Raw genomic sequence first — 13,473 nt, 5'->3', positions numbered from 1 at the left:
GCGCATTCAGTCAGCATACATCGTGTACTAAGGTTGGAGCGCATTCAGTCAGCATACATCATGAACTGAGGTCGGATCGCATTCAGTGAGTATACATCGTGTACTGAGGTTGCAGCGCATTCAGTCAGCATACATCGTGTACTTGGGCTACAGCCCATTCAGTCAGCATACACCATGTACTGAGGTTACAGCCCATTCAGTGAGCATACATCACGGACTAAGGTTACAGCCCATTCAGTGAGCATACATCGTGTACTGAGGTTGGAGTGCTTTCAGTCAGCATACATCGTGTACTTGGGCTACAGCCCATTCAGTCAGCATACACCATGTACTGAGGTTGTAGCGCATTCAGTCAGCATACATCGTGTACTGGGGTTACAGCCCATTCAGTGAGCATACATCGTATACTAAGGTTGTAGCGCATTCAGTCAGCATACATCGTGTACTTGGGCTACAGCCCATTCAGTCAGCATACATCGTGTACTGAGGTTTGAGAGCATTCAGTCACCAAACATCGTGTACTTGGGCTACAGCCCATTCAGTCAGCATACACCATGTACTGAGGTTGGAGCGCATTCAATCAGTATACATCGTGTACTGAGGTTGCAGCGCATTCAGTCAGCATACATCGTGTACTTGGGCTACAGCCCATTCAGTCAGCATACACCATGTACTGAGGTTTGAGCGCATTCAGTCAGGATACATCATGTACTGAGGTTGCAGCCCATTCAGTGAGCATACATCATGGACTAAGGTTGGAGCGCATTCAGTCAGCATACATCGTGTACTGAGGTTGGAGCGCATTCAGTCAGTATACATCGTGTACTTGGGCTACAGCCCATTCAGTCAGCATACATCGTGTACTGAGGTTGGAGCGCATTCAGTCAGAATACATCGTGTACTTGGGCTACAGCCCATTCAGTCAGCATACACCATGTACTGAGTTTGGAGCGCATTCAGTCAGTTTTCACCATGTACTGAGGTTGGAGCGCATTCAGTCAGCATACATCATGTACTGAGGTTACAGCCCATTGAGTGAGCATAAATCATGGACTAAGGTTGGAGCGCATTCAGTCAGCATACATCGTGTACTGAGGTTGGAGCGCATTCAGTCAGCATACACCATGTACTGAGGTCGGATCGCATTCAGTGAGTATACATCGTGTACTGAGGTTGCAGCGCATTCAGTCAGCATACATCGTGTACTTGGGCTACAGCCCATTCAGTCAGCATACACCATGTACTGAGGTTACAGCCGATTCAGTGAGCATACATCATGGACTAAGGTTACAGCCCATTCAGTGAGCATACATCGTGTACTGAAGTTGGAGTGCATTAAGTCAGCATACATCGTGTACTTTGGCTACAGCCCATTCAGTCAGCATACACCATGTACTGAGGTTGTAGCGCATTCAGTCAGCATACATCGTGTACTGGGGTTACAGCCCATTCAGTGAGCATACATCGTATACTAAGGTTGGAGCGCATTCAGTCAGCATACATCGTGTACTTGGGCTACAGCCCATTCAGTCAGCATACATCGTGTACTGAGGTTTGAGAGCATTCAGTCAGCAAACATCGTGTACTTGGGCTACAGCCCATTCAGTCAGCATACACCATGTACTGAGGTTGGAGCGCATTCAATCAGTATACATCGTGTACTGAGGTTGCAGCGCATTCAGTCAGCATACATCGTGTACTTGGGCTACAGCCCATTCAGTCAGCATACACCATGTACTGAGGTTTGAGCGCATTCAGTTAGCATACATCATGTGCTGAGGTTGCAGCCCATTCAGTGAGCATACATCATGGACTAAGGTTGGAGCGCATTCAGTCAGCATACATCGTGTACTGAGGTCGGAGCGCATTCAGTCAGCATACACCTTGTACTGAGGTCTGATCGCATTCAGTCAGCATACATCGTGTACTGGGGTTACAGCCCATTCAGTCAGCATACATCGTGTACTGAGGTTGGAGCGGATTCAGTCAGCATGCATCGTGTACTTGGGCTACAGCCCTTTCAGTCAGTATACACCATGTATTGAGGTTGTAGCGCATTCAGTCAGCATACATCGTGTACTGGGGTTACAGCCCATTCAGTGAGCATACATCGTGTACTAAGGTTGGAGCGCATTCAGTCAGCATACATCGTGTACTGAGGTTGCAGCGCATTCAGTCAGCATACATCGTGTACTGAGGTTGGAGCGCATTCAGTCAGCAAACATCGTGTACTTGGGCTACAGCCCATTCAGTCAGCATACACCATGTACTGAGGTTGGAGCGCATTCAATCAGTATACATCGTGTACTGAGGTTGCAGCGCATTCAGTCAGCATACATCGTGTACTTGGGCTACAGCCCATTCAGTCAGCATACACCATGTACTGAGGTTTGAGCGCATTCAGTCAGGATACATCATGTACTGAGGTTGCAGCGCATTCAATCAGTATACATCGTGTACTGAGGTTGCAGCGCATTCAGTCAGCATACATCGTGTACTTGGGCTACAGCCCATTCAGTCAGCATACACCATGTACTGAGGTTGCAGCGCATTCAGTCAGGATATATCATGGACTAAGTTTGCAGTGCATTCAGTCAGCATACATCATGTACTGAGGTTGGAGCGCATTAAGTCAGCATACATTATGTACTGAGGTTGGAGCGCATTCAGTCAGCATACATCGTGTACTGGGGTTACAGCCTATTCAGTCAGCATACATCATGTACTGAGGTTGGAGCGAATTCGGTCAGCATACACCATGTACTGAGGTTGAAGCGCATTCAGTCAGCATACATCGTGTACTTGGGCTACTGCCCATTCAGTCAGTATACATCGTGTACTGAGGTTGGAGCGCAGTCAGTCAGTATACATCGTGTACTTGGGCTACAGCCCATTCAGTCAGCATACACCATGTACTGAGGTTGGAGCGCATTCAGTCAGCATACATCGTGTACTGAGGTTGCAGCGCATTCAGTCAGCATACATCGTGTACTTTGGCTACAGCCCATTCAGTCAGCATACACCATGTACTGAGGTTGGAGCGCATTCAGTCAGCATACACCATGTACTGAGGTCACAGCCCATTCAGTGAGTATACATCATGGACTAAGGTTGGAGCGCATTCAGTCAGCATACATCGTGTACTGAGGTTGGAGCGCATTCAGTCAATAACACCATGTACTGAGGTCGGAGCGCATTCAGTCAGCATACGTCATGTACTGAGGTTACAGCCCATTCAGTGAGCATACATCATGGACTAAGGTTGGAGCGCATTCAGTTAGGATACATCGTGTACTTGGGCTACAGCCCATTCAGTCAGCATACACCATGTACTGAGGTTGGAGCGCATTCAGGCAGCATGCATCATGTACTGAGGTTGGAGCGCATTCAGTCAGCATACACCATGTACTGAGTTCGGAGCGCATTCAGTCAGCATACACCATGTACTGAGGTTGGAGGGCATTCAGTCAGCAAACATCGTGTACTGAGGTTGCAGCGCATTCAGTCAGCATACATCATGTACTGAGGTTACAGCCCATTCAGTCAGCATACACCATGTACTGAGGTTGCAGCGCATTCAGTCAGCATACATCATGTACTGAGGTTACAGCCCATTCAGTCAGCATACACCATGTACTGAGGTTGGAGCGGATTCAGTCAGCATACATCATGTACTGAGGTTGCAGCGCATTTAGTCATCATACACCATGTAGTGAGGTTGCAGCGCATTCAGTCAGCACACACCGTGTACTGGGGTTACAGCCCATTCAGTCAGCATACATCGTGTACTGAGGTTGGAGCGCATTCAGTCAGTATACACCATGTACTTGGGTTGCACTCCATTCAGTCAGCATACATCATGTACTGAGGTTGGAGCGCATTCAGTCAGCATACACCATGTACTTGGGTTGCACTCCATTCAGTCAGCATACATCATGTACTGAGGTTGGAGCGCATTCAGTCAGCATACATCATGGACTAAGGTTGCAGCGCATTCAGTCAGCATATACTATGTACTGAGGTTGGAGCGCATTCAGTCAGCATACACCATGTACTAGGGTTGCACTCCATTCAGTCAGCATAAATCATGTACTGAGGTCGGAGCGCATTCAGTCAGCATAAACCATGTACTTGGGTTGCACTCCATTCAGTCAGCATACATCATGTACTGAGGTTGGAGCACATTCAGTCAGCATACATCATGGACTAAGGTTGCAGCGCATTCAGTCAGCATACACTATGTACTGGGGTTGGAGCGCATTCAGTCAGCATACATCATGTACTTGGTTTGCACTCCATTCAGTCAGCATACATCATGTACTGAGGTTGGAGCGCATTCAGTCAGCATACACCATGTACTGAGGTTGCAGCCCATTCAGTCAGCATACATCATGTACTGAGGTTGCAGCGCATTCAGTCAGCATACATCAAGGACTTAGTTTGCAGCGCATTCAGTCAGCATACATCATGTACTGAGGTTGGAGCGCATTCAGTCAGCATACATCGTGTACTGGGGTTACAGCCCATTCAGTCAGCATACTCCATGTACTGACGTTGCAGCGCATTCAGTCAGCATACTTCATGTACTGAGGTTGCAGCGCATTCAGTCAGCATACATCGTGTACTTGAGTTGCAGTCCATTCAGTGAGTATACATCATGGACTAAGGTTGCAGCGCATTCAGTCAGCATACATCATGTACTGAGGTTGGAGCGCTTTCAGTCAGCATACACCATGTACTGAGGTTGGAGCGCATTTAGTCAGCATACACCATGTACTGAGGTTGCAGCGCATTCAGTCAGCATACATCATGTACTTGAGTTCGAGTTCATTCAGTGAGCATACATCATGGACTAAGGTTGGAGCGCATTCAGTCAGCATACATCATGTACTGAGGTTGCAGCGCATTCAGTCAGAATACACCATGGACTGAGGTTGGAGAGCATTCAGTCAGCATACATCATGTGCTGAGGTTGCAGCGCATTCAGTCAGCATACACCATGTACTGAGGTTGCACTCCATTCAATCAGCATACACCATGGACTGAGGTTGCAGCGCATTCAGTCAGCATACACCATGTACTGAGGTTGCAGCGCATTCAGTGAGCATACATCATGTACTTGAGTTGCAGTCCATTCAGTAAGCATGCATCATATTCTGAGGTTGAAGCCGATTCAGTCAGCATACATCATGTACTGAGGTTGAAGTCCATTCAGTCTGTATACATCATGTACTGAGGTTGCAGTCCATTCAGTCAGCATACATGATCATACTACCACCGGTAGCACACTTTGCATGAAAAGTAAACATGTTTCTTGACGCCGCACAGCAGTACTCCTGCTTGACGGCTGCGGCCTATCAACAAACCAGACAATCGAGTTATGGACCCGGAAATCCAGTGATACGATAGCACATTTTCTAATTTTGCTGAAACAAAAAAACGACATGTTAATGTTGAACTACGTCTGCGGCGCACAAGTGAAGAGATTCCGCTGCATACAAACAAAGACAAACGTTTAAGAAACATGTCACCTAATTCGAACATCTGTATTTCTCAGCATAAATTGATGCATCTACACATACGATAGGAAACATTTTCTAATGATGCATAGCTACAGTCTGGTCATATACTGTTCATACATCATATTATTGCGTGAACCTCTTGTGGACCACGCTTTAATATAACTACAATTATATAGCAGTACATGTGTGGGTGTGGGCCATAGTCAAAACCTACATACTATCTTTCTCAGACAGCCTGCATGCGTATTGTGTCACCCGTGCATCACGGTGTACAGTATCATGGCGAAACAATACATGAGAGTAGCGCACACTTTGAAAGCATTTGGCATGATAGGTCGGGAAACAACTGGGTTGTGGAATTTGATGCAAAATGCCGCATGATCATGGCAAATGTCAATAAGACAGGCCGTGAACACGACAGATTAAACTTAAAGTTTTGCCATTTAACTTTCCGTGTCACCTCCTTGATTTACATAAAATCGTTGAACACACAAGTAATGATTGTTGATTTTCCAGTCAATGCGAGTCCTTATTTTGTCCATGTCTATAACTGGAATAACGATAACCAACGATAACCAACATGGCTTTTAGGGTCGTCAATCACTGCCCAGTGTGCTGAAGCAGCCGGGGTATTTTCTGGGATTACGGCTACAAAATAACAATCATTCCTCTCCGATTGCAGAAATTAGGCCTAGAGGCGCCCTATACTGCTTAAAACTCCACGCCTCCGTGTTTAACGTTTGCCGTGTGCGTTGCCGACAGGTATTGCACGCTCAGGGGCTCTCCATGTGTTAGTGATATGTGGTGTTCCTCTCTGTGTAAACAAGCCATGCCACATGTATGCTGCTGCTGTATTTATACAGTCAGATACAATATGTAATAGTAGAAGCAAATGCCCCATAAACGATCTCTCTGGGTTTGCATGAAAGAGATTTTTGGATCGTGTCGGTGCTAAACGATTGTATTTGCCCCTACATAAAGGTTTCTGGTCGAAGTAGAAGATATCCGATTTAGCAATATTTGATGCGTAGGCGAGTCCTCACAGAATCTGGTAAGCTTTCCGGCATGTCGAACACACATTGTACGGTTGTCTTCTAAAAGTGAACATTTTGTCTCGTGATCAAGTGGCAGATGGGTCAAGGACCTCTTCTGAAGTAGCTGTCCCAACGGTGATTAACACATATTTGTTTTTTATTTCGATATTCAGTTTTCTATTTATTCTAAGTGATCTCCAATGACCACCAACACTTCCAAAACCCAGATGCACACACATAGACACAGATACACACACACATAGACACAGATACACACACATAGACACAGATACACACACATAGACACGACACACACACATAGACACAGATACACACAGACACAGGCACACACACACATAGACACAGATACACACACATAGATAGAGGCACACACAGACACAGGTACACAAACATGGACACAGATACACAAACATAGACACAGATATACACAGACACAGAGACACACGCAAAGACACAGAGACACAGCCAAAGACACAGAGACACATACATAGACACAGATACACACATAGACACAGAGACACACACAGACACACACATAGACACATATACACACACAGGCACATATACACACACAGACACAGATACACACACATAGACAAAGATACACACATAGACACAGAGACACACACATAGACACAGAGACACACACATAGGAACACATACACACATAGTAACAGAGATACACATAGACACAGAGACACACACATAGGAACACATACACACATGGTAACAGAGATACACATAGACACAGAGACACACACAAAGACACAGAGACACACACAAAGACACAGATACACATAAAAAGACACACAGACACACACATAGACACAGATACACACACATAGACACACACATAGACACAGATACACACACATAGACACAAACACACACATAGACACATACATAGACACAAATACACACACATAGACACAGACACACATATAGACACAAAGACACACACATAGACCCAGACACACACAAAGACACAGGGATACACACATAGACACAAGTACACACACAGACACAGCGACACACAAAAAGACATAGAAACACACACACAGACATAGAGACACACACATAGACACAGAGAAACACACAAAGACATACACAAAGACACAGAGACACACACAGACGCAAACGCACGCGCGCGAACAAACACAGGCACGCATACGGAAAAGGGTACCGAAACTATCTCATTACATGAAGATTCATTTATGGAACAATCATACTTTGTGTCAAATTCATTAAAAAAACAGCTTTTTATCATAAAGCTTCAATGTCACCCACATGGTATATTGGACCCATTCTTCCCCGGCGCCCAATCTAAACAGAAGGGAATCTTACTTGGAAAAATGCTCGTTCTGGCTGAGACTGTAAAGGCTGGTGAGCCCGCAGATGAAGGCGATCATGACGGTGAAATAGATGAAGATGAACTTGCCCACATCCTGCAGCATTCTGCCATATGAGATCTGAAGCTGGCCAAACGTCTCGCTGGCCGGGAGGATATAGGCGATTCTGGCGAAGCTCAGTACATTGGCAACGGAAAAGAGGACCTTGGACAGTATCTGTGGGTTTGGGATGCTGTCATCTAAAACATAACGGACCTGATTAAAACAAGTTGTAATATAGCAACCGCAAACGCGTTCAGTTGTTGACTCTTGTATCAGGCTAAATGTCTCGGGGTGATCAGAAACCGACACAATCAGGTCGAACATGTTTCGTCCAAATGGAAACATACAATATTTACGCCAACCGCAGAGTGCAGGCTATTAGAGAGGATGAGATGAGCCAACTAACACCTGCACACTGTTATCGATATGCTCTATGCAGCTGCCGACTCCATCGGGCCTCACTAAACCCACTTCAGAAAGGTGCAATATTTCAACATAATAATATCATGTCACAAATAGATAGAGGGGAGAGAGAGACCTTGGAATATGGGGTTTAGGTTCAAGCAGCGAGGGTTTGTCGATGACAAGTAGGGGGACAGGTTGCCTAGTGAGTGTAGAAGTGGTCGGATGTACAGCAGAGTATGAGGGAAATAACGCTTTATTCAGAACTCGGGCGTACAGTGGATTCCTGTGGACACTGTGGACACAACCAGTTAGACGAGGGAGATGAGTGTACATAGTTTTCGCCACTTTTAGCATTAGATCCAGCTTGGGACACCAGGACTGATAATCCAACATTGTACACATGTTCGGCGCGACGAGCGAACACTTCAACGAATATACCTTCCCCACCTCTTCTGATCCATGGACTGATTTGGAAGCGTTTAATATGCTTGAATTTGTAAAAGTATTCTTTTCAAAAAGTAAGTTAGGGCATTGGGATTGTGTCAGAATATTGTTTTAATGATGTGAAAAACCAACCGATTCTTAGGTAATTGGCATAAGTTTGTTTGTTTGTCGCGCCCAGCAATATTCCAGCTAGATCACGATGCTCTGTAAATAGCCGTGTCTGTTAGTCAATACGTCGCCTCTTACAATATAAAGATGGGTAGCTGAAAATCAATTCTAACGCGGATCTTATATAGCAACACTCGTCGATTGACGCCAAGGAGTTTTGCCACTGTTATCGAGTTGTGTTGATATATTTGACACGGAAAGGCACGCGGTGAAATATTTACGTGTTTTAATAGAAAAGGGATTTTGTAAAAAGTTGATAACGTGTGCTCACCTACCCTCGCTTGATATTAGCCCGGTTGTGTGAATGTCTTTGGTCTTAGTGTAGATAACCCCCTCTACTGCATACGATGCTGTGTACAGAGCCAACATCATGATGTCCATGTAGTTCCAGATCTGGGAGAAGTATTCCCTCACACCCTCCTCCCAGAGCTGCTTACACTCCGCCCAGAACATGCCTTGGTGGACAGAAAATATGGTTATTATATCCAGATCATGGAGAAGTATTCCCTCACACCCTCCTCCCAGAGCTGCTTACACTCCGCCCAGAGCATGCCTGTATAGAACAGAAAAACATGGTTATTATATCCAGATCTGGGAGAAGTATTCCCTCACACCCTCCTCCCAGAGCTGCTTACACTCCGCCTAGAACATGCCTTGGTGGACAGAAAACATGGTTATTATATCCAGATCTGGGATAAGTATTCCCTCACACCCTCCTCCCAGAGCTGCTTACACTCCGCCCAGAACATGCCTTGGTGGACAGAAAACATGGTTATTATATCCAGATCTGGGAGAAGTATTCCCTCACACCCTCCTCCCAGAGCTGCTTACACTCCGCTCAGAACATGCCTGTATATAACAGAAAAACATGGTTATTATATCCAGATCTGGGAGAAGCATTCCCTCACACCCTCCTCCCAGAGCTGCGTACACTCCGCTCAGAACATGCCTTGGTGGACAGAAAACATGGTTATTACGAGGGGCGTTCAAATAGTTTTGCAAGTTGGGCATTTGTGTTTACACAAACAATGTCAACTTGTGGCAGGTGTGACACTAGTCATAACATCAGGTTGACACGTGTCATAACAAGTTCTAGACACAACAATAAGTTAGATGTGATGGCTTCATTCACCTAAAGGTGGTCACAATCATGGATTCTCTCCAACATGAACAACGCGCTGTAATAAAGTTTCTTACCAAGGAGGGGCGCAAAGCAAAAGAAATCAATGATCGCATGTGTAAAGTGATGGGTAAGGATGCTACTGACTATTCCACAGTTTGCCGTTGGTCTCTGCAGTTTAAAAGGGGTAGGGATTCCATAGACGATGACCCAAGGTCAGGCAGGCCTTCAGATGCCACCCAACCGTAAATCTGTAACCTGCTATAGAAAGAAGAATTTTGTCTGACCGACGAGTGAAAGTATCTGAACTTTCTAGGGAATTCCAAATATCAGTTGGAACTGTTGTAACCATTATTCATGAGCATCTTGGTATGTCCAAGGTATCTGCAAGATGGGTACCTAGAAACCTCAGAGCTCAAGATCGCCATCGGACAACTGAAAGTTGTCGCGACCTCCTGGATCTCTATACTGCTGATGAAGTGACAGGTGATGAAATGGATCCACCACTGTGACCCAGAAACTAAAGTGGAATCCATGCAATGGAAGAACCCCCATTCTCCGCCTCCGAAGAAGTTTCGCACTCAACCATCGGCTGACTAAGTAATGACCACCATATTTTGGGATGCATATTGCTGATTGATTACATGTCACCAAATTTAGAATCAGTGGATAGTATTATGCTATTGTAATGAAAGAATTGCGAAAATCTATTTGCCAGAAACGCCGTTGGATGTTAAACACGTGGTATTCTACTTTTGCATGACAACGCTCCGGTTAACAAGTCGAGAATTGCACAGGCCGCCATATGTGAATGTGGATTCGAACAGTTAAATCACCCAACCTACAGCCCAGACTTAGCCCCCAATGACTATTTCCTGTTCCGGCAAATGAAATCTGCCCTACGTGGAAGACGCTTCCAGTATGACGAGGACATAAAGGCTGCCACAGAGGCGTGGTTAGAGGGCCAATCTGCGAATTTCTGTAAAAGTGGTATTAAAAGCTTGAAGGACAAATGGAATAAGTGTATTGAGGTGAGATTATATTTAAAAATAAAAGTGCAAATATATTCTGCGACTTGGTCTTATATTGAAGTTGCAAAACATATTGAACGCCCCTCGTATATCCAGATCTGGGAGGAGTATGCCCTCACACCCTCCTACCAGAGCTGCTAACATTCCCTCCCCAGAACATGCCCGCAAAGACGACTGAGTCATTTCTGTGGAGTTCCATGATATATATACTGAGTCAAATTAAAAACTTCACATTTTTAAAAGTAATCCCATATATGATATACAACGGACAAATGTATCAGAGAAGGTTATTTTTAATCATTAATGTCCAAAGAAGGATTTTAATTAACGGTGGTAACCATAATTTGTTCCAAGCACCTACGGTATTCGGTAATAACGTCAACAGTTTAAATCATAAGTCCCAAGCACGAGAATCTGATCGCACACAAGTTCAGTAGCGTGTATGGCCACCATGTGCGTTGACAACTGCCACACAACGCCTCCGCATGGACCTTGTGATGCTTGTGAACACATGATTGGGAAGAAGACGCCACTGTTGCTGCAAAATGGGGCCAAGATCTTGCAAATTCTGTGGTTGGTTCTGGAGAGTGCGCAAACTTCTGCCAAGAGCATCACAGACGTGTTCGATGGGATTGAGGTCGGGAGACCATGACGGCCAGTCCATGACGTTGACTCCCGCATTCTGAAGGAAATTCCTTGTCAAAATTGCTGTTTGGGGTCTGGCATTGTCGTGTTGGAAGATCAAACCGAGTCCATGTGCTGCCATAAAAGGCAGAAGTTCTGGTGCCAGTACCTGGTCGCGGTAAGCAGCAGCGTTGAGGTTGCCACGGATGACAAGAAGCCTGGAACGTGCATTGCCACAGAAAGCACCCCACAACATGACACTTCCGCCTCGAAATCTGTCAACTTCCTGTACACAACACTGGGCGTAACGTTCATGACGGCGCCTCCACACCCTCGCCCTACCATCAGCAAATCGAAGATTAAATCGGGATTCATCACTGAAGACGACTTGATTCCAATTCCTCTGAGTCAATCGTAAGTATCGCTGTGCCCACAATTGACGTTGACGTCTGTGTAATTGAGTCAGAATCGGCCCGCAGTATGGCCGTCGTGCTTGAGGGTGAGCAGTTCTCAGACGGTTTCGAACAGTTTGCGCACTCGGTCTACCCCTAAACAGTTCATTTCTGGTTGATGTCGCAGTCAAAAATTGGTTACGGAGGGGACGTAAGACAAACTGACCATCCTCTGCATGTGACGTCACACGTGGTCGACCTGGTCGAGGGCGATCAGCGGTGGTACCCGTTTGCTGTAGACGCGTCTGTAAATCATAAACAGTCCGTCGACTACAAACCATCGTCCTTGCGACTTCAGCTACGGACGTTCCCGTCTGCAACATGCCGATGGCACGTTCACGTTGCACATTTGAAAGGCGTGGCATGACAAATGGCCGTAAAGACTTTTGTTTTCTTGTGTTTTTCTTTTTTTGTTAATGACTGCTAACAAGTATGGCTGAAAACACGTGCGGCATTATGGCCACGTGACCAGTTGCACGTGTGAAAAAGCACTTTTGCCACTATAGTGCTGTGCACATGATTTTGATCGATTCACCTGCACAAAAACGGGTGTTATCTGAAGACAATACGTGGCCATTACTGTTTAAATACACAATAAGGGCCCACAATGATAACTGGTCAAAATGTTAAAATTTTAGGATGGTGAAGTTTTAATTTGGTTCAGTTTACATTGACATCTTAGAAACTTTTTGATAAAAAAGGGAATTTATTCGGAATCTGTTCACCCTGAGGTTAACGTGGTAGGATGAGATGGCATTGCACTTTATGTGCAGCTTGAGTTGAGTACTGTGAACGCATACAGATCAGTTAACTGAGGTAAAATTATATTATTAATCCATCGCTGACGAGGGGCTTTATCAAAGAACCCTGCTGTTGTTATTGGTAGTAGTAGTTGTTGTAGTAGTAGTAGTGGTAATGACAGAGGAAATGGTAGTAGTAGTATCAGTATCAGTAAAAGTATAAGTAGTCCATGAAAGTAACAACATTTTGAAGCTTGTGTGACACCGTACCTAATACATAGAACATGATGAGACTGTTGACGGTACCCTTTGTGCCCTCAAACAAGTCCGCATGGTTAGAAGATCCCAGTGTGGTGGCCACAAACAGCAGGACGAGGAACGCCGTGTAGGAACAAATGTAGTTCATGAACTTCATAAAAGGACTTCTCAATACCTCGCCAATCTGAAACACACTATCTAATATAATTTATCATTTTTGGGATCAAAACAGTTGAAGCTAGTAACAAGAGTAACAAGTGACA

General features: G+C 45.2%; 1 protein-coding gene across 1 annotated transcript in view; it reads right to left on the bottom strand.

Moving 5' to 3' along the window:
- The window catches only part of LOC124110756 (short transient receptor potential channel 7-like), a 104,058-nt gene that overhangs the window by 59,318 nt on the left and 31,267 nt on the right, over positions 1-13,473 (bottom strand). The window contains exons 5-7 of the mRNA XM_048386272.1: positions 13,223-13,394; positions 9,261-9,440; positions 7,922-8,165 (exon numbers count right to left, since the gene is read on the bottom strand). Coding sequence (XP_048242229.1) covers positions 7,922-8,165; positions 9,261-9,440; positions 13,223-13,394 — 596 coding nt within the window. The remainder of the gene's footprint in view (positions 1-7,921; positions 8,166-9,260; positions 9,441-13,222; positions 13,395-13,473) is intronic.

Source organism: Haliotis rufescens, unplaced genomic scaffold, assembly GCF_023055435.1.
Source record: "Haliotis rufescens isolate VD_foot unplaced genomic scaffold, xgHalRufe1.0.p SCAF_6, whole genome shotgun sequence".
NCBI classification, from domain to species: domain Eukaryota; kingdom Metazoa; phylum Mollusca; class Gastropoda; order Lepetellida; family Haliotidae; genus Haliotis; species Haliotis rufescens.
This window is presented reverse-complemented; position numbering and strand designations above follow the sequence as displayed.